Source organism: Balearica regulorum, chromosome 7 (assembly GCF_011004875.1).
Source record: "Balearica regulorum gibbericeps isolate bBalReg1 chromosome 7, bBalReg1.pri, whole genome shotgun sequence".
Lineage (NCBI taxonomy): Eukaryota > Metazoa > Chordata > Aves > Gruiformes > Gruidae > Balearica > Balearica regulorum.
This window is the reverse complement of record NC_046190.1, coordinates 863,661-883,876: the sequence shown is the minus strand read 5'-3', so window position 1 is coordinate 883,876 and position 20,216 is coordinate 863,661. Positions and strand designations below refer to the sequence as shown.

At 41.2% G+C, this 20,216-nt stretch overlaps 1 protein-coding gene across 2 annotated transcripts in view; it reads left to right on the top strand.

Moving 5' to 3' along the window:
* PPP2R2D (protein phosphatase 2 regulatory subunit Bdelta) overlaps window positions 1-17,700 on the top strand; it is a 30,245-nt gene extending 12,545 nt beyond the window's left edge. The window contains exons 3-11 of one of the 2 annotated variants that reach the window (XM_075757583.1): window positions 464-555; window positions 2,105-2,202; window positions 5,619-5,784; window positions 7,452-7,564; window positions 10,397-10,574; window positions 11,426-11,590; window positions 13,052-13,221; window positions 13,311-13,402; window positions 15,546-17,700. In XM_075757583.1, the coding sequence (XP_075613698.1) occupies window positions 501-555; window positions 2,105-2,202; window positions 5,619-5,784; window positions 7,452-7,564; window positions 10,397-10,574; window positions 11,426-11,590; window positions 13,052-13,221; window positions 13,311-13,402; window positions 15,546-15,825 (1,317 nt within the window). In that variant the 5' untranslated portion in view covers window positions 464-500 and the 3' untranslated portion in view covers window positions 15,826-17,700. The remainder of the gene's footprint in view (window positions 1-463; window positions 556-2,104; window positions 2,203-5,618; window positions 5,785-7,451; window positions 7,565-10,396; window positions 10,575-11,425; window positions 11,591-13,051; window positions 13,222-13,310; window positions 13,403-15,545) is intronic. The other variant, XM_075757582.1, reaches the window with a different exon arrangement.
* Window positions 17,701-20,216: the final 2,516 nt, after the last annotated feature.

Sequence of the window (20,216 nt, the reverse complement as noted above, 5' to 3'; positions counted from 1 at the left end):
CTGTGTATGGAATAATTTGTTGCCTATCTGAGGCCCTAAGCAGGGTATGAGACATTAATTATATCAGAGAAATGTGGCAAGCTTTGGAAAAGTGAAATCATGTATCAGCATTACAGGTAGACAAACTTTTTCTTATCTGTGACAGAAAGTATATTTAAGAATTGATTAAAATGACATACAAGGTTCCTTGTATGTTCTTTTGACTTGTGTAGGGTAAAAAGCTTGAACAGGATTCACTGGGAAATGGGTGAGCTAGGAACGGGTCTCGTTATAGCCATCTAAACCCTTTGTCCATCGTCGCTTGAGTCCCTTTATTTATAGTGTAGGAAGGACGAGTATTGATATACTGATAATCTGATTTCTGTGTATGGACAATCTGAGTTTTCCATAGCCTCTCAAAGAGAGGAACAGAGGTCCTGTTCTCACACGAGTTGACAGATCTTGTGTCGTCGTTTCAACTTAGGCACTTGTCTTCTTGTTTAACACCGAGCTTCAGTGAAATGTTATTGCTGTGCACAGTGTGTAAGTGTAGTATTGACAAAGTGGATCTTTATGGTAAGTGGAAATATGTAGTTTTTCTATTGATATGTTTTGATTGAACACACATTGCACCTGTGCGGTGACAGGTGAGGATCACTACAGACACTAGCTAGAAACTAGCAGTACAAGTAATTTTAATTAATTAAGCTGAGGAGAGAGTGGTGTTTTCAGTATGGAGTATGAGCAGCAAGCATGTGGGTTTTGTTCTTATGAGTGGGTCTGTTCAGGATTTGGGATTAGCCATTGTCCCGTTCTTCACCAAAATGGAATCTTTTCATAATCTTTTAAAGAAAGGTAAATATAAAGCCAGAGGTGTCCAGAAGCAGGTTAGTAGTGTGGTTTTGAAGGCTGGGATAGAAAGTTGTTGGGGTTTTTTTAATACATTTTTTTAATCAAAGGTGGCAATTCATGATTTTTATACTGGGAAAAAACTTGTTTCAAGGGCATCTGTTAATAAATATGAAATATGAATTATATATTGGGAAAACTGATTAGACTTCCTAATCACCTTCCTCATAAGAGTGGGGGATTATTGAAAAGAATTTAGAAGATACCACATCAAAATCAATACAGGAAAGTAGTTTTCATCTAGTCTCCAATTGCAAACTCTGAAACTAATTGCTATCATATACTTCAAATCTTACAATTTTTATACCTGCATAATATAATGAAATATTTGCATGGCTAGCAAGCAACAGTATGGATAAATGTTTACTTACAATTTTATGCAGAGTGGTTTGTTGGTTTTGTTACCATATGCCTAAAACCTGTGACAGACATTTATAGCCCCTTATCTCTGCCCCTTGGTTAGAGATTGTTTAATGGCAATTATTTCTTTATTGCCACCTCCAAAGATTAACTGTGGTGTGCAGTGGTGAACAAATACTGGTTGTTCTCAAGGTTCAGTCCCAAGGGCACTTAAGCCAGTTTAAACTGGAGATCCTGCAATCTTTTCCGTTGCTCTCCTGTTCCTTCAGCTGCCATCATCCTTGCCTCTCGTTTGTTGTATACGTGCTGATGCTTCTGCACAGAGTTGGTTCAGGAAGCTCAACTGGAAGAATTGTCTGTCTGGTTTTCCCTTTGGCAAAGCGGGGACGCCCAGTTCAGGTTCCTGAACTAACTTGGTGAACGCTCAGAGCTCGGGGAAAGGCAGCTGTGCCTCCACCTCCCCTTGATCAGTGCAGCTGCAGTACTACCGCAGATGAACCACTTTTGATACGATGCTTGCTTTTGGAAGCTCCGTGCAGGCATATCTCCGTTATGTATTTCAGCATTTACTGTCTACAGGTAGAATGCATAGTTGGGATTCTTAAAACAATATCCCTTCACTTTTATGATTGAAGGCCTTCTGAAGCTTAAAAAACTGAGAAATGAGGAAGTGTTTCAGATTGCAAATTTTGTTAGGCTTTGAAACATGGCTTAATTTCTGGATACTGGTGATGTAAATCAAGAAGTCGTGTCATTGCATTAATACAAGTTGTAATTTTGTTTTGTGTTCAAGTCTTGAAACATATTGATTTGCTTTACACATTACAGTGCTATTTTATTTCTGTTTTGTTTACAGCTGATATTATTTCAACAGTTGAATTTAATTACTCTGGTGATCTTCTTGCAACAGGAGACAAAGGTGGCAGAGTGGTTATATTTCAAAGGGAACAAGAGGTCAGTGACTCAAAAAACAAAAGTGCCATTACTACACTGTTCTTGTGTTGCACAGTCTAACTTCGTCTTTTCATGCCGTGAGGTTTAAATGATTGGATAGTTTTCTCAGAAAACCCTAAGTTACCCCAATTTCTAAATACATGCCTTGTGGTAAGCTGGGTGGGTTAGTTTGGTGGTGGTTCCTCTCCTCCCCTTCAAAATTAAAAAAAAAAAAAAAAGGTCCCAAAAGTGCAAGTGTGTTCTTTATGTGTGCACCTAGTGTGCTCAGTGTTATTTTGCAGAATTGCCTTTGGACTTTCTCCTAAACTTTACACTTTGTAGGTTGATCTAAGACAAATCACAATGCATTTGGAGATAATGTAAGAAAAGTTTATTAAAAAAAAGATACAAGTTAAGTTGCAGGATAAGGCAACAGGATAAGACGCTTCAAAAATCGAAGGATTAAGTATCTGATGTGTTTTAGGATCCTATGACTCAAACAGTGGGAAGAGCTACTTCTCCAGAAACACTTGAGTATTTTCAGTTCAGAGGGTAGGAAGGCTCTCCCTCCTACAGTTACACAGCTTTTCAGCTGGCTCTTTGCAACGGTACTCAGTTGTGTGACAATGCTATAACATATTCTGTTCATTCATCAATGCAGATACATCACTGAGCTTTTTATATCCAGAGAAGTAGTGTGTAGTGGGAACGTGCACTAAATGCTGAAAAATAATTATCATGCCTGGTCATGTCTGGGAGAAATCAGGAATTGTGTTCTTCAAAAAGTCCATATTCTGCATGGCAACTCTCACTCTCTCCCCTGCCACCAAAGCGCATGTTTACCCTTTCCTTTGAAGAGCTGATGAGAATTTGAGCCGCCTTCTGGATCAGAAATACCAAAATTGACTGTGGAACTTTAATTCAGCTTGTTTGTGCATGAAGTATACTGATCTCGAGGTGCAAAATCCCACTTCCTTCATTGTGTGGTTCAAATGATGCTCAGTTAACAAACAGCTATCCAATATGTTGCATTTCATCCTGACTGTGATATTATTTATAAAACACTTTACCAAAGGTGACTTACTGGTTTTACTGTGAGGATTTTGAGAGGTAGTGAAATGAAAATACTGTTGCTGAAAAAGCTGCTGAAATATTATACTACTACACCTAGGCAGCTCATAGCTCATTTATCATTTAGTCTGCTGTATAGACTTAACTAAGGCACAGAGAGGTCAAGGTCAAAAGCATCCACCTACTCGGGAACTCTGTCTTTCTTGGCCCTTCTTTAGAGAGGCACTATCACTGCTTGGCTTTCAGCTCTTAATGCTCAGTTGTTCTACCAGTCAAAACCCGACTGCCATGGCATTTCCTCATAGTAAAAAAAAAACCCAAACCAAAAAAACAAACAACAAAACAAACCCCAAAACCAAAACCCCACACCAAAACAAAAAAAACCCCAGAACCCAAGTCAGACTATTCACACAGGAATATTCAACTGTCGTCTTGGGAGCACGTGCAGACTGTAGGGGGGAGTTGGGCATAACAGTCATTTCTCTTGTCGTGCAAAACTGCACAGTTTCTGGAGGTGAGGAAAAAATTAAAAATAAGTGTATAGGACTGGAACCTTAATAAAATCTTACAGCAAATATTTTTAAACAGTGTAGATTTTAGACTAGGTTAACTAGGTTAATAACAACTTAGGATAGTTCTAAAATTTCCCATACACATTAATTTGGGAAGGCAGGCTGAAATGTTGTGCATCAGTCCCCGAACTCATACGACATTATTTCAGTTCCAAGCAGCTGATTATTCCAACCAGATGTGTGAGTAGAGAGTGAGACAACTGCCTAGTGCCAGAAGAGGCAGGTTGCTCAAAAAGAAAGTGGCTAGATAAGTAATGTAGATAACTATACTGAATAGAATCATAGAATATCCTGAGTTGGAAGGGACCCATAAGGATTATCGAGTCCAACTCCTGGCTCCACAGAGGACCAGCTGAATCAGAGCATATGACTGAGAGCATTATCCAGACACTTCTTGAACTCGGTCAAGCTTGATCGAATAGCCTTATTTGAGAGAGTCCTGTCCAAAATGCTTGGAAGTTCAATGAGAAGTACGGAGTAAAAAAAATGCAAAGTCTAACTAAAACGCCATACTTGTGAGACATCACAGGGAAAAAGCCTGGCTGAAACAACCTCATTGAAGTTGCCAAGTCAGACGTGGAAGTGTAAGGAAGCACCAGGACAAAGGTTGCCTTCGCAGCCCTAGGTTGGCCTGGTAGCCTGCAGCAATGTGAGTCAGGACAGGTTTTTCCACGGTAAGGTACCGTCAGTCAGTGCACAGGGTAGGCTTTCCTTCCACTGACTCCTGCTGGCCTTTGCAAGCGACTCACTGCTTCTCGAGTGGTTTCAGTCGGTTTTGGGGAGCTTGTTTTTTTCAGAAGTTCTAGGCACTGCAGCTCTACAAGTGGGGCTGTTCTCCAAACATGTTAACTACCTTAACATTAACTTACTTGAAAAGCCTGATAGCTAGTTGCCTCAAATCTGATGTTGCAAATTTGTGGATGCTTGTGACTTTGGTCTCTGCTCCTTGCTACTGCATCTACCAAATGAGGGTAATACAAAGCGGCCTTCTAGTTTTGTCAGGGGAAAAGTTGTTAGTGTGTTTGTAATGGTCTTTGATACGTCACGATGAGGGCTATAGAATGGCTTAGAAGAAAATGGGATAAGTCCAGCCTTCAAGTTTTTATAATAAAAAAGGTTGTCAAAGCTTTATTATAGCCCTTGATAGCACTTCTGGACACAGCTTGTTTTAAAATGAGTAGGAGAGGAGCTAGATCTAGCACTCATACTTGATCTTGCTGTGCCTTCAGCAGAATGGCTTTGTGCAATCATGTTTTTATAAAAAAACATACATAATTAGTCCATGTCCTATGTCCTTTGGCATTTATTCCCTAGTATGGAAACCCTGTATTATGTCTGTATTGTGGTGATGAGAGGAATGAGTTTTGGAAAAGGATGGGAATGGAGATTAGGTGAAGTGCAGAGACTAGTCCCATGCTACTGGTAGTTTAGGACGTAGCTAACTTCTCTGCTGCAATCCTGGTGAAACCGCTTGGAAGAGGTAGCGTAGCCTAGAACTCTTCCAAGCAAAGACAGGAACTCTGCCGACAGCATGCCTCTTTCAGGTGCTTTCCATGCTATGTTCTGTGAGTACACACATAGATATAACGATATGTTTTTTCACAGGAAGTCTATGTGCACTATAATTGATGCTGCTGTACTGTAGGTACTGTATCATAGAGTAAAAATGTAAATTAATCACAATCTTGTGAAAAGTTTACTTTCTGATTAACTATTTCTAGTCATTAGTTTGTATGTATAATTCCTAATGAACCAAGTAACATCAGCTTCAAGAAATATTCTGTTTCGTTGCAGAATAAAAGCCGTCCACATTCTAGGGGAGAGTATAATGTTTACAGTACCTTTCAGAGTCACGAACCTGAGTTTGACTACTTGAAAAGTCTAGAAATTGAGGAAAAAATTAATAAAATTAGGTGGTTACCGCAACAGAATGCTGCTCATTTCCTGCTGTCTACAAATGGTAAGGATGCTTTATTTTTGCACAGAGTACTTTTTATGTCATTTGAATATTATCTCACCTGTGATCCACTTGTGGGTTTTTGGTCTTTTTTTCTGGAGTGTCTTGGGGTTATTTTAATGTCTTCTGTAATTATATGCAAAATATGTTTTGATTGTAATACTCTGTAAATTACTGGTTTATGAATGTAAAAATACTGAAGCAGCAACAGAATAGGCATAGTTAGAGCTCTGTTCTGTGGATATACTGACTGTGCTATCAGTTTACATTCCCTATTACTCTGCTTTACAGTTTTTGTATAAATGGGTTCCCAGTATGCTGAACTGAAGTAGAAATCAGAATTTGACTTGATCATCCTAATTTTGAAATTGACTTTTTTGTGACCCCAGATGAATTCTTAATAAAAGCATTTGAAATTGAAACCCTGTGGTTACAATGCTCTTTTTGCTTTTCCAATACCAAAGCATCGTGTGTGCTTTGAAAAGCAACTCTTTACAAGTCACTCTAGGAGTATTTTTATACCATTTTCACTGTGTACCTTAGAATACATAAAAGCAGTACAAAAATTACAAGTTGGAAATTACAAGTTTTCATGCACTTTTGGTTTTTTATTTCTTCCAGAATTTTAGTCGTGTTTATTAGGCATTAGGTCTGTTTTGGTTTGATGCATCACAGAGCAAGCTGTAAATGTAAATGCAGAGCTGTGCATGGAAAAACTTGCTCTTGCTGTTGGAGGAATACGCCTCCTCTAACAGTTTGGATCACTTTTTGCCTTGTATTTAAATGACTTTATGTAAGGACTGATATCCTGCTATATGAAATTTTAAAAGCAGGAATTACTTCTGTCTACTGGACTTGGAAATCAAAATCATCTTTCTTTGATAGAAATTTTACTAAACTTAAAGCAGTCTTTAGATTGTGTCATCTTAAAAGCTTGAAAGATATGCAGTAGTTTGGGGAGAAGAGGTTTGTTTTCAGTTGGCGAAGGATCTCACTCTGGTGCATGTGGAAAGACTTCCCCAGTCAGACTTGGGGAGTACGTGCTACGTGCCTTTGGACATGAACCCTAAAGTAACAGGGCAAGTCCTGGTCTCACTTACTGTCTCCTAGCAGACACCTGGGACAAACTTGCATTTCCTTAGGATAGTTAGTGCACATAATTCATGGATTTGGGTTTATTCCCTAGCATTTGGCTGTTAAAAATAATGTAGATAGTCATGCAGAGCTTATCGGTGAATTTTGGTAATTGGTGTGTGAAACTTCCCTTGGTGAAGGGTCATTTTGGTGAAGGGTGGGCGTAGGGCCTTGATGTTCAGGCAGAAGCTTGTCTCCTACTCAAATTGAACATTACATTGGAGTTAAAATGAAATCAATTTTTTTTTTCCCATCAATTTACTGATATTTTCATGCGTTTCCCACCTGCATCCTCCAAGTGTGTGTGTCTGATGTATTTTTGTTTGTTTTTCATGTATCAATTCTGCTACACAATACAGCTGAAGGCAAAGTACTTCAAGTGTGTGTAGGGAAGGCCGGACTCAGTCACTTGCTGTTCAGCTTGCTGTTGCAGGCAGTGGAAACCTAGATAGATAAATAATATCCACTGACTCCGTTATTTAGTGCTTTTATTTTGAATGTAATTCATTCTTAAGTATGTGAATTTTTGGTTTTAGATAAAACTATTAAATTATGGAAAATAAGTGAAAGGGATAAAAGAGCCGAAGGTTATAATTTAAAAGATGAAGATGGAAGACTTAGGGATCCTTTCAGAATCACAGCACTACGGGTACGTTTCTGCTCTTTAAATATCAGTATACATGTACTTCTCTACCTTTGTACTGAAGTTGTCAACTGAAATGTGTAGATTAAAAATGATGTTTTGGACAGGGTCATTGAAAACTTATAAAAAATGGAGACACTTCATTTTTATATATATATATGTATACATATATAAAAACCTATTAAATAAGGTTCCTCTGGTAAACTTGAGACAAACTTTCATGATTATAATAATAGCTTCCCAATAGTTTGTTGTGGTTTGGTTTTTGGTTGTGTAGTTTGTCTTGTTTTTTTTTTTTCTTGGAACATCTTAGCATATTTAAAATTGATTTGAAATGTAAACTGTTTTTTAAAATTGAAATATTTTGTTAGACAGCCTTTATCCACCTCAGCATATTCAAATTGTAGAAAAAGATACACTGCTTTATTGACAGCAATAAAATATAAGAAAATATAGTTGTTCAAACCTGAAAATACAGCATTTTGGAGTATCTGGGGCTGGGGCTGCACTGCTCTGTACTCAGTTCACAGAAAGCATGGACTCATCCTGCTGTGATCTTAAAATAGCCTAACATCTTAGTGGAATGTGAAGAAAAGTGCAGGAGCACGGTACTTCGGAGCCCCTAGCATGCTGACTGCTCTTCCTGGCCGCCCCACCTCAGCAGACGGTGCTGACATGCCCGTGCCAGTCGCTGTAAGGAGGTGCAAATGCCCAGCTCACCCTTTGGACCCCCTGGGTCCTGCTCAGTGACACTGACAGACAGGGCCCTTCTCCTGGGCTGAAAGCACAAGCCGTCATGAATTTAGGAAGAATTTGGCTTTGATTGTACTGATAATTCTTTTTTTCCTCAATATTGCTTATATATCACTTGTTCGGCCTTTTTTCTAAGGACAAGACTCAAAAATTTAATCAGGGTGCTGGGTATTCCATGGTGAGGTACAGGTGGTTTGGTTAGAGGGAAGTTCTGAGCAGTTGGAAGACCTAAGGTATACTTGAATAGTCTTGACATCTTCCGCTTGCGTAGTGATGTAGTAGTAGGGTGAGCGCTCCAAACTTGGGATCATTTGAAGCAGGAGCTCAAGAGATGAAATCATGTGGGGCTGGGGTTTTTCCCTTTGTGGTTTTTTTTTTTAACGTTGTTGTTGTTACCATAAATAGGAATTGAACTGAGGCTCTCGCTGCTTTCAAAGACAGTGCCACTTCTGACACTTGCAGGCACTGTACAGCTGTGGGGTTTTGTGGGTTTTTTGCCTTGGTTTTGCTTAAATTGAATACTGAACTGAAGCTTTAGGTATACATTAGTGTAACACATCATCATGTTGGAGAAAGGATACCCACTTCCTCTGGAAAGTGTCTTTCTCCTCAGCGTGTGGGAGCCAAGATCTGATTGAGTATCCTAATGAAAGTATCTAAAAGCAAGGAAATATGTTATGATACAGTGCCTTAGCTCAGTGACTGGGAGTAGGTACAGATGAAATTTTGGATTCTACAACCTTGCTCTTCTGTAGGAATAGACTATCCATCTGGGAATGTGGAGAGTCTGGAATACAACCTAGGGTTTTACAAGGTACTGGCTATACCACTGAAGGAGTATGTTAGCACCTGCTTTAAACGCTGCCATCTGTTTATAAATCATCAGCCTGAAAGGGGGTAACAACAAAAAGCAAGAACCCCTCTCTCAGAAGTTAGTCTTCTAAATTTGCTACTTTTCTGGGAAAGGAAGGTTGGGCTGAGCTGCAGACCTTGCAGGCACCACATCTTACAAGAAGAGCTGATGGAAGGAACCAAATCTGAGCAATGATTGGCAGAAGGGGAAAAAACCTTGGAGTTACCTCCAAGTGATCGAGTTTGAGAGATCTACAGTATGTATACCTTGGGCTTTTATGGGCTTTGCATATTTTGTTACAGAAGTGTAACCCACATTTGTTTATAAAGAAGTAGAGATGGAGAAGAAGCAGCACTTCAGCGCTGCATCCTTTGCAGAGACCGCAGCATTTCTAAGTACCTTTCCTGATAATTCACATTAATGCATTTTTGATTTCACAAGCAGGCTAGGAACACTCATGTGGCAAGATAGGAAAATTGCCTAATAAAAAGTAATGGATTAATTTTAATCGTTACAGTTTGATATAAACAGACTGTGAGATACAAACATGGTGAAAGCAATTACAGAGCTCTTGGATTAATTTGTTTCTTGTTCCAGGAAGACAGACTATCTTGGACACTGTCATAACTTTTTTCTTGGTGGGATGATGTAAGTTAGTGTTCTGATGAATCGTATGTGCCAGAACAGCATAGGACGTCCTTGGGCAACCTTAAACTACTCGCTGGTCACTGAGGAGGAGCTAGAGGGAAGCTTATTGCACTTCACCCTGACAACAAACCACATCACCCTTAGGCCAGGGAGTTGTGGAAACGGGGCATTCATGTGCTCCTAAAGCCCTACTGACTGTTCAATCAAACCAGGGATTTTTCTTTGCAGACTGTTCTCACCAATTTCACAACCACCCCTCTAAAGTATGGGGGTCACTCTTGAGCACTTGTTTCAAATCATCATCATCAAATATCATTACAAACATACACCATTTTCCTGGCAAAGGAGTTACAAAGCTGCTGTATTTGACTTTTCACTTCTAAGGTAACTTCTGCAGAAGTCAGTGTCTGAGGTTTTGGGTTGGTAGATGCAAAGCCAGCATTCATAGGCTGTTGTATTACTGTAGATTTGAAAAGTGTTTGGTCACTAAATCAAAATGGAATCCGTGCTGTGCAATTAATTAATACCTTCTGAATCAGAAATCAGTTTTATGCCAAAATTGACTGTTCTTTTTCACATTTCAGGTGCCAATATTGAAACCCATGGACCTAATGGTAGAAGCAAGTCCCAGAAGGATATTTGCAAATGCACATACTTATCACATAAACTCTATTTCAGTAAATAGTGATCATGAAACATACCTTTCTGCAGATGACCTAAGAATTAACCTATGGCATTTAGAAATCACAGATAGAAGTTTTAGTATCCTTTTTGTGGACACTGGGGCACATCTAAATTGTATATGTTGAATCACTTAAGTTTTACTAATTAGAGTAGGTGTTTGAATCTAGGGATTAAAGTAGAGGATTTTAAAATCTGGAGGTTTACTACAGTGAAAGCAGGCCTTGGGGTGCTCGCATTCATTCTTGAGTGCAAGTGTTCTTTCAATGGAAAACTGCCAGTAGAAATATCATAGATAGTTTGTTGTCTGAAGAAGAATTGAGGAATTTTGGGAGCGTCCTTTATTTGTGAAGTTCAGTCAACTTAAGTAAGAGTTGAAAGATTTGAAAAGTAGGTCCTTTGTTACTGTAGATACTTCTTTTCAAAGTTTAAGGTCTTTAACTGTCTAAGTAATATTTCTCTTAAAACAAATTCTGATTTTTTTCCATATCAAATGATATCCTTCACTGCAGAAATAATTTTCAAATCTTTTCAGAAGCATGTGTATCCAAAAATAATAGCGTGTCCTGCACTGACAAATTTGCAATAAAATAAAAGTTGCAGAAATATGGAATATGAAATAGGTCATAGGCAAATTTTCTAAAGCTTTAGGTAAAGAGGTAAAGTGTATTCAGTGTTCAGTAGGAAGTGTTAAGAAGGAAGCTTAAGTGGAGTCAGAAATTATCTCCAGCATCTGTTAAAGTTGATATGTAAAACCTAGATTTGTTTGTTTTAAATCTACTCAGGTCACTTTACTTTGTGCAGACTGCACACAGTGGAAATTAAGATCTTGCCTTGGTTTTCTACATTGTATTTTTAACATTTTGTAATAATTATCTGCTAGAAGTTAGTTGAATGTGAAATGTTAAGTGCCTTTACAAAAACCTTCCCAGATATTGTAGATATTAAGCCCGCTAACATGGAGGAGCTGACAGAGGTGATCACTGCTGCAGAGTTCCATCCTCATCACTGTAACGTCTTCGTCTACAGTAGTAGCAAAGGAACTATTCGACTCTGTGACATGCGTTCCTCAGCCCTCTGTGACAGGCATTCAAAATGTAAGTTAGGATGCATCTTCATTTACGGGTTTCTTGCTTTGTTTTCACGCAAGATGGAGTGTATAGGTGTTCTGCTTATAAATAAACATACCAAGTTCTGCTTATTGGTAAAGAGCATACAAGGTAAGGGGTGGTAGTTTTGTAGAATGGAACATTTTAATTGTCTTGTTCTAGGCCATCCACAAGCAGAAGTGTAGCATGAGACAATTGACGATCTGACTCTGCTCCTGTTTACCCATTTATGCATCATAAACTGATGGGAACAAGTGCTTTTGGCACCAGTGAGACCTGTCTTCTGTCCAGACTCAGTCTTGGTGCTTCTCAAAGGTATCTGCTTATCAAATGCCAGTTCAGGGCAGTTTATTCAGCTTTGTGCATTAGAAACTGGGCTGATGCAGCCAGAATCCATTTACTTTGTGACCATTTGCAGCTCCTAGGATAGAATTAATTTTTAAGAATAAGCGCTGCATTTGGAGCGAGTTTCCAGGGGTGAAAGGTGAATGCTCTTTAGTCTGCTGAGCCATGTAAACTTATGTAGGTGAGGAGAGCTTTTCTGTTGAAATCATAAAGATAACTGCCTGTGCCTTGCACACAGCCTCATTTCTTGTTCACCACTGTAGCAGTTGTGGTTTATTAGTATTACTAGTCCTGTGGGGTGACCTACCGTACTGATAATTGCAGGTAAGCTTTCTGTAGCGCAGATAAGGTTTTCTTGTTGGTGGAAGGAAGTGTTTGTGCAATGGGAAGGGCAGAATGCTAGGCCACTTCATCTATTGGACTTAGAGTTGCATTAAATTACTTAGAAGCACTTTATTTTTTTGACTGCTTGTCACTGAATAACATCCTCTTAAAAGGGGTCTATTCAAAAATGAAATAAATTCTTCTGGGTACCTTGTGTCATGAAACGTTGACTTCAAAGATTAACTCTTCAATTTAAGTAATGTATTTCTTTATCTGCTTTCTAAAACTATACCAATTGCATTTCAAGTGTAGTTACTAATATTTCACTTCAGTAGGTTGTGTTGTATGACTTGTGTTCAGATCTAAGGAAAAGTGTGTTGTACAGAAGTCTCAGAATGCATGGATCATACATTAAGATCCTGTGTTTGGGATGCTGATGTTTTCATCTTCTCCTGTTCAACATGATTTGTAGATCACTTGTAATGTTTACTGTACCCATGTGCTGGTGTTTTAACTTCTGTTCTCTGATTCATCCGTAAGACCTGTGAATTGTAGTTGCTGATGCTGTGCTCCAGTTGAGGGTGTTGGAGATAGGCACCTAGCAAGCTGATGACTAAGAGCATAACATTGTTTAAAAGAGATTATTTTTTAAAGTATTTACAGCAACTTCCTTTAAAAAGAAACTAGTTTATTGTTTTGAAGTTTTCCAAGTGCTGAAGAATGTTCAAAGCTGTAAAACTTAGTGTTGGTTTCATTTGCAATTGTGTCTTCTACCTACAGTTTTTGAAGAACCTGAAGATCCTAGCAGCAGATCGTTTTTTTCAGAAATAATATCATCGATATCTGATGTAAAATTCAGTCACAGTGGTCGATACATGATGACAAGAGACTACCTTTCTGTTAAAGTGTGGGATCTCAATATGGAGAACAGACCTGTAGAGACATACCAAGTATGGTGTTCACGTTTTCTTAAATATCCTTTCTTTTCCCTTTTCTTCTTTTCCTTCATATCTAATACCAATTTAAATGTTCCAAAAAGGTTCATGAGTATCTTCGAAGCAAGCTTTGTTCTCTTTATGAAAATGACTGCATCTTCGACAAATTTGAATGCTGCTGGAACGGTTCTGATAGGTGAGTTGGGGGTTTCATTCTGGTTTGGGCTTTTGGTTTTCCCTCAGCATCAGGAATTGGGCTTCCAGTCTTGAAAGCCATAAGCAGTACGTAACTTTAAGGATGCAGTTAGTTACATTCCAATCAACTGGGGTTGTTGGGTTTTTTCTTTTTCAAAAAGACTTCATTCTTCAATCCTCTACCCTCCAGTGTGGAAATGGAATAAACTTCTGTGTGTCAGTTTGTTTGCAACAGGAGTTATTGATGAAGTTTTGTATAGTCAAGACTGGCCATTTCAAGGCATGAAAATGTGACAGTTTCATTCTCAAAGCTTATACAAGAACGTGCATTCAGTATTCTGCAAGTTCAATCATCTTTCCATGTTTTCTGTAAGCTAAAGAAGATGAAACTTCCTTAGATCATTACTGGTATTTTGTTGCAAACAGTGGAAATGCTTGTCCTGCCTGCAAGTGTGGAAGCATTATAATCAGATAGCAAAGCCACTGGATTGGCACAAATGTTGTATGTTTCCTGGCACTAGCTATGGTAATGTTAGGTCCTTGTTAAATGCTTTCAGAAACCATGGATAAGATCATGGCAGATCTGGATTGTGTATCTGGATGCTTTCTGTTGGCTTGCCTCGGGGATTATTCTTGGGTTTTGTAGAATTTTTATGAGTACATCTGAAATACGTAAAGCAGTGACTTGTCTGCTACCAAATACTTGGAAGCTGTTCGGTGAAAAGGTATCAGTTTTGATTTGATGGTAACAAGATCAACCTGCAAAACAAGCTTTGCCCTAAATCTCTCAAATATTGAAGAACAAAAGATCCACCACATCGTTTAGATGGGAACAGTGGTCAGGGAAGTCAGACCTAGTAAGCTGTGCGCAGGAGTCAGCAAAGGAAGTGAGACGTACCTGCATTGCTGTTGCAGTGACCGTTGAGATTGCCTGCACTGCTACATGCCACTTAGGTACTAATTTCCTAAGTAAACAATATTAAAGAAAACTGGTTACTCTAAATACCAGGTTGCAAGGGGCTTTGAGTTACTGAGGGGAGAAGTACACTGTATCAGTCAGTTTGCCACAAGGAATTGCTAGTAATACCTACGATATCTACCATGAAATGAATGTGTGTGTTTTGCTAAGCTAAAAGGCAAAGAAACTCACCCTTATATCTATGGTTTTTCTCAAGCATCTCCAGTCAGGCTTTTTTGGTGGCGTAAAAAAAAATACAAAAGTCAAAGCAAGGTCATCTCATTTTAACATGAGAACGTAAGTTGTCGTAGAAGCTGCAGTGCTCACCTCCCTTTGAAAAAGCACATTCCCTAGCACAATCTGAGTGGTAAATGTTGTGGTAATAGTGTCTCGTTCTCCTAGTCATTCATTTTTAAATGCCATGAAGACAATGTGTATTGGCAAATAAGATGGCAAGGTGGTTGTGATTTTAACAATTTGTTAACGGCTTTTCCAGTTTCAAATGCTAGAGATAAGTGTTCAATACTGAAAATAACGAACAAAGCCTAGGTTTCAAGCATATTTTTTGCGAGAGCTACAAACCAGCTGTCCATTGGAAGTTAGATATCTGAAAGCATCTTCAGATGCGAATTTTTTCTGCCTCAATCAAAAGCAAATTTGATACTGTACAGAAACTCTGACTTGGTTCTTCAGGGCCGCATCAGACGTTCACGTAAGGGGGCTCTCTTACCAATTGGAGGCAATTTTTCGTAATTGATCCATTGGCATGCTTGTGGTCGACATGTGCACTGTGCCAAGGAAGGTGCTTTCATTTGTGATAGCCTGCTGAAACGAAGCAGTTCACAGTGGCTTTGCTCCCACTGTGACTTTTGTTGCCATGGGGGGTAAAGGGATGGAGTAGCACCGGGGAAAACCCACTGTGCTGTCGTTAAGATAACGAAGCGTAGGACTGCTGCTGAGTGCCGGTGGCAGGATGGGGGGGACCAGGGGAAGACCTGGAGGAGAAGTGGTGGGGTGGAGCAGTGCTGAAGTCTGAAAATGGAACTGAGCAAAGGTGTACGTCAGAGAGGAAGGGAGTATAATGCCATGTACTGGCTGTGACCTTGGTCTGACAGTCACCGTGTGTGCAAGAGAGAGAACATGCCGGAAACCTAGTAAGATTTGTTTGTCTTCTGCTTTTAAACAGTGCTATCATGACTGGATCTTACAACAATTTCTTTAGAATGTTTGACCGAAACACACGACGGGATATCACTCTGGAAGCATCCAGGGAGAGCAGCAAACCTCGTGCCATCTTAAAGCCGCGTAAAGTGTGCACAGGCGGTAAAAGAAAGAAGGATGAAATAAGCGTTGACAGTCTGGACTTCAACAAGAAGATTCTTCATACAGCATGGCATCCCATGGAGAACATCATTGCTGTAGCTGCCACCAATAATTTGTATATATTCCAGGACAAAATTAACTAAAGATGACTTAACTGAGGACAGAGTCGTCGTCTTGCATAGTTAAGCTCAGTTGTTTATCTGTAAAAGAGAAGGCCTTGTTGTCCTACCAGTGAAGAACATTGATGCACTTACTTCCCTTTAGATAAAGGCGAGGGTCTGGCCTGGTTTTTGAGTTCATGGAGCAGTTCTGCCTGCGGCGGGGTAGGGAGCACCAGTTGCGAGGTTCTGGGAGCAACCCTCTGGAGGCAGAAGCGATGGACAGTGCTCAGTGAGGCCACTGCTCAAAACAAATGTATTTATTTAAGTCTGAGCCTTCCTTTCCAGTTTATAGACCAAAAATTTAACACCCGAGAAGAAAAATTGTCATAAAAATGTAATTTCTATCTCTTGCGCTCTTTCTCTGCTGTAATATTTCGGCCTTTCAAAACATATATTGTGCTTAATGCCTGTAAACATTCCTCCTCTGGCCTGTATCTAGGCTTAGGTGTTTTTACCTTTGAGCACTTAGGTAGGTCTTGAGTTGGGTTCGTAGACAGGTTTCCATGAATATTTACTCACCGACTGTATCTATAACCACACCTTCTGGTGTAAACCACTTAATAAAATAACGAACTATAAAAGTGTTTTTAAATCTGAAGGTATGTATTCAGTCTTCTTATTTTTTTATTGCATGTACTGAGGTTCTGCAGAATAATTCTGATGGGCAGATTTGACAATGTTTGCCCCAAAACATTGATTTTTGGCAGACTAATACAAACTTTTTTTGTGTAGTATTTCAAATTCTAAATTTAGAGTTTCCATGAAATTGTCATTTAGTTTAAGTTGCACTGATTTTCTTGTCAAATGCTATCTGTGTACCAAATAGGAGATTGAAAAGGTTAGCATAAAGACATCCACAGCCTTAACAGAAAGTGGCCACCTTGCACAGAAGGGAAAACAAAACATTGAACAAATTTTCTTCTCTGAAGGTAAAAATTCCGTTCATCTGATGCCTCTCAATGTTAGATAGGGACATACCTTATGTGCATTATGGTTTTTAACCTTTTTGGTATTTGTCATGAAGACATAGTTTATTTTAAATATTTGGCATAACATGCTGTCTCTCACGTTGCAGTTCAAGCCAGCAAACCCAACTCTCTTGGTGATGCCAAGCAGCAGCGCAGCTCACTGCGATAGCGTGTTCTGACTGTAACGCTGAGATGTCGGAAAACCGTGCGGCCACACGCTGGTGTGAGCTGCCGTGGTTGTAACTCTGTTCTTGCAACTTTGTTTTAAGCCTTAGGTACTTTTTTTTCTTTTCTTTTCTTTTTTTTTTTTTTTCCCCCCCCTCCCCAAAGAGGCCTAAAACACATCGACCTTCTCTTCACCCCAGAGTAGCTGGGGTGAGAAGCTGCTCCCGGGGCTGTTGCAGCACGTTTTCGTAGCATTGAGGGGCTGGGCATTGCGCTCTGAAATGTGCCTGCAGGTCAGAAACTCCTTCCTGAAAACAAGATCCCTTGCGCTTCCCGGAGAAACACCGAAGTGTGGTTTACACTCCATTTTTCTTAAAATGAAGGTGAATTGTGATTATTGAACCAGATCCACATATGCGAGAGCAAACTATCTCTGTTCGTACCCTCCCGATTAATGTCCATAGAGTGCCACTCTTGTTCACGGTAAGCTAGTAAGTACAACTAACTTTGAGGTTCTACAAATAAAGTTTAAATTAAAAAACTTATACTGTATATTGGTTGTGACACTATTTGAAAATCTTGAAGTGTGGAACTTCGGGGTCACTAAAGCATTAGTTTTGACCTTGTTCCTAAAATACGTAAGAGAGCTACTACAATGGGATTGTACATACTTGTTCAATTATTTTGACCAAAAAGTTTAATAAATTTTAAATGTTTACCTGGACTTGCTCTGTGTATTTTGACAACTTTTTCTTCCGTTTGTGAGATGATGGGCCAGATGAGCCAACCTGAAGATTGTTTGTATTTCCATTTTAAATGGTGAGGTTTGGAATGGTCATACCTCTAACTCGAAGCTGTCTGTTCATATTCAGTGAATATATTAGTGCTGTCTATTTTTGATCTATTTTTTCAGCAAATGTAAGTGGAATATGAGTATATGTACCACTTTCAATTAAATAGTTTTTGATGATTCATGAAATTTTTATCATTTCATTTTATCTAAAAGCAGATTTTCTTGTCAATTTGATAAAATTGCTGTTCTTCCAGATACTTGCCCCAGAGCACCCTTGACTCCCGTGAGCAGTCCCAGTCCCCGAGCGGCTGACCTGGGCCGATGGCACGTCTCCTGCGTAGGGGTGATGTCGCATCTTGGCGTTGCGGTGTGGCAAACCCCGCGCGTCTGTTCCGAGGGGTGTAGGCTCAGCGTAGTACAGGTGTAGTACAGGTCCAGCCTTCTGCAAATACTTCTGGCAGGGAGGGAACTTCAGGCAATATTTTTGAGGCAATAACTGGAAGAGCAGAAGTTTGTACTAGAAATCGGAGGTAAGAGGTTTTGAAACAAACAGTTGCTGTTTTGGTGTGGTGTATCCGTGTTGCCCAGGGGACTAGGGCCGAAGTCAATGTTGCATATTTAAGGGTTGCTGTAAACCTGAGTGAGTTTGCTACATAATCCTCGCTCCGTGAGACGTGTTAAATTGTCAGCATAGTAGTTCTGTATTGAGCAGGAAGTAGGTCTGTGGTAAGTAATCACCAGTTACGTGATGAGAAAGTATTGGGAGAAGATTAACCGTCCTCCCAAAGGTCTGCCACCTCCTTGGGGATGGGTTTGGAGGTGGCGGGAATGGGAGTTAAGACTAAACTGAATTCCGTTGTCACTTTACACTGACCACAAATACAGTGCCTGAGGGAATCGGACTTCCTTGTGGAAATGTCGAGTGGCTCTAGAGAAGCCACCTTGGGAAGCGAAGAAGGTGGATGTGGGTATAAACCCAGCCCTGGGGCGAGCTGGGGGTTCGGCTGACCCAGAGATACCGGGGGTCGATGGTGGGGATCAGCTCCTGCCCCTGTGCTGGTGGCCATGCTGCAGGGCCAGGACCCAGGCATCGTGTGTGGCAGGAGAGTGCTGCCATGGCTGAGGACAGCTCAAACCTATCCACACTGCTTCCTAATGGTTCAGGCACTTAATTTGTACTGTTAATTTCCCAGGGAAAGGAAATCACCAGCGATGTGAGCTGGCAGCCCAGAAAGCCACCCGTGTCCTGGGCTGCATCCCCAGCAGTGTGACCAGCAGGTCGAGGGAGGGGATTCTGCCCCTCTGCTCTGCTCTGGTGAGACCCCTCTGCAGTGCTGCATCCAGCTCGGGGGTCCCCAGGACAAGAAGGGCATGGAGCTGTTGGAGCCAGGCCAGAGGAGGCCACGGAGATGATGCAAGGGCTGGAGCACCTCTGCTCTGGAGACAGGCTGAGAGAGTTGGGGTTGTTCAGCCTGGAGAAGAGAAGGCTGCGGGGAGACCTTAGAGCCCCTTCCAGTCCCTGCAGGGGCTCCAGGAAAGCTGGAGAGGGGCTGGTGCCAAGGGCAGGGAGTGACAGGCCAAGGGGAATGGCCTGAAGCTGCAGGAGGGGAGATGGAGATGGGATGGGAGGCAGAAATCCTTCCCTGTGAGGGTGCTGAGGCCCTGGCCCAGGGTGCCCAGAGAAGCTGTGGCTGCCCCTGGCTCCCTGGCAGTGTTCAAGGCCAGGTTGGATGGGGCTTTGGGCAACCTGGGCTAGTGGAGGGTGGCACTGGGTGGGCTGGGAGGTCCTTGCTGGGGTTCTATGAAACGGGGAGGGGGTTGAGGAAGACCTCGATGGGGAGGAGCTGCACTGGCAGCAGTGCTCCAGCCCCTGTGCCTTACACCAAACTTGATCCAAGCTCCTGTGGTCCTTACAAAGCCGGTGGTAAGAAGCTACGTGTGAATTGGATGAGCACGGCTTTCCCAGCACCTCTGAGCAGCCGCATGTCTGCATTTGGTGGAGCTTCGATCCGAAAGGGCCGCAGGTCCCCTGTGGCCGGGGGCCACCGGGATGCTGCGGGAGGAGGCGGCTCTCATGCTCTGGAGCTCTCCCTGGGCTGGTCTGCACCACTCCCGGCCTCCTCCTCCTCCTCTTCCTCTTCCTTGCAAACTGCAGGGTGGGAGGAGTCTGCAGAGAACAGGAACTGGCTTTGCAGCAAATCCCCTCTTGTAGCATCCTTGGAAGCTTCGGTCTTAGAGGCAGGTTCTGTCGCGACCTTTGCTAACTCCTGATGGTGGCCGTGTACGCTGGGCTCACCTGGCACTGGCCTTCCTCGGTGTCCTCTGCAGTTATAAATAGTGCAAGGCACCCCGCGTGCCTCGGAGCCGTCAGCTTGGCCTCTGGCTGCTGCTGAGGATTGCTTTCCAGAAGAGCAGAGCAGGCTGAAACGCCAAGCTTTGCACCCAGC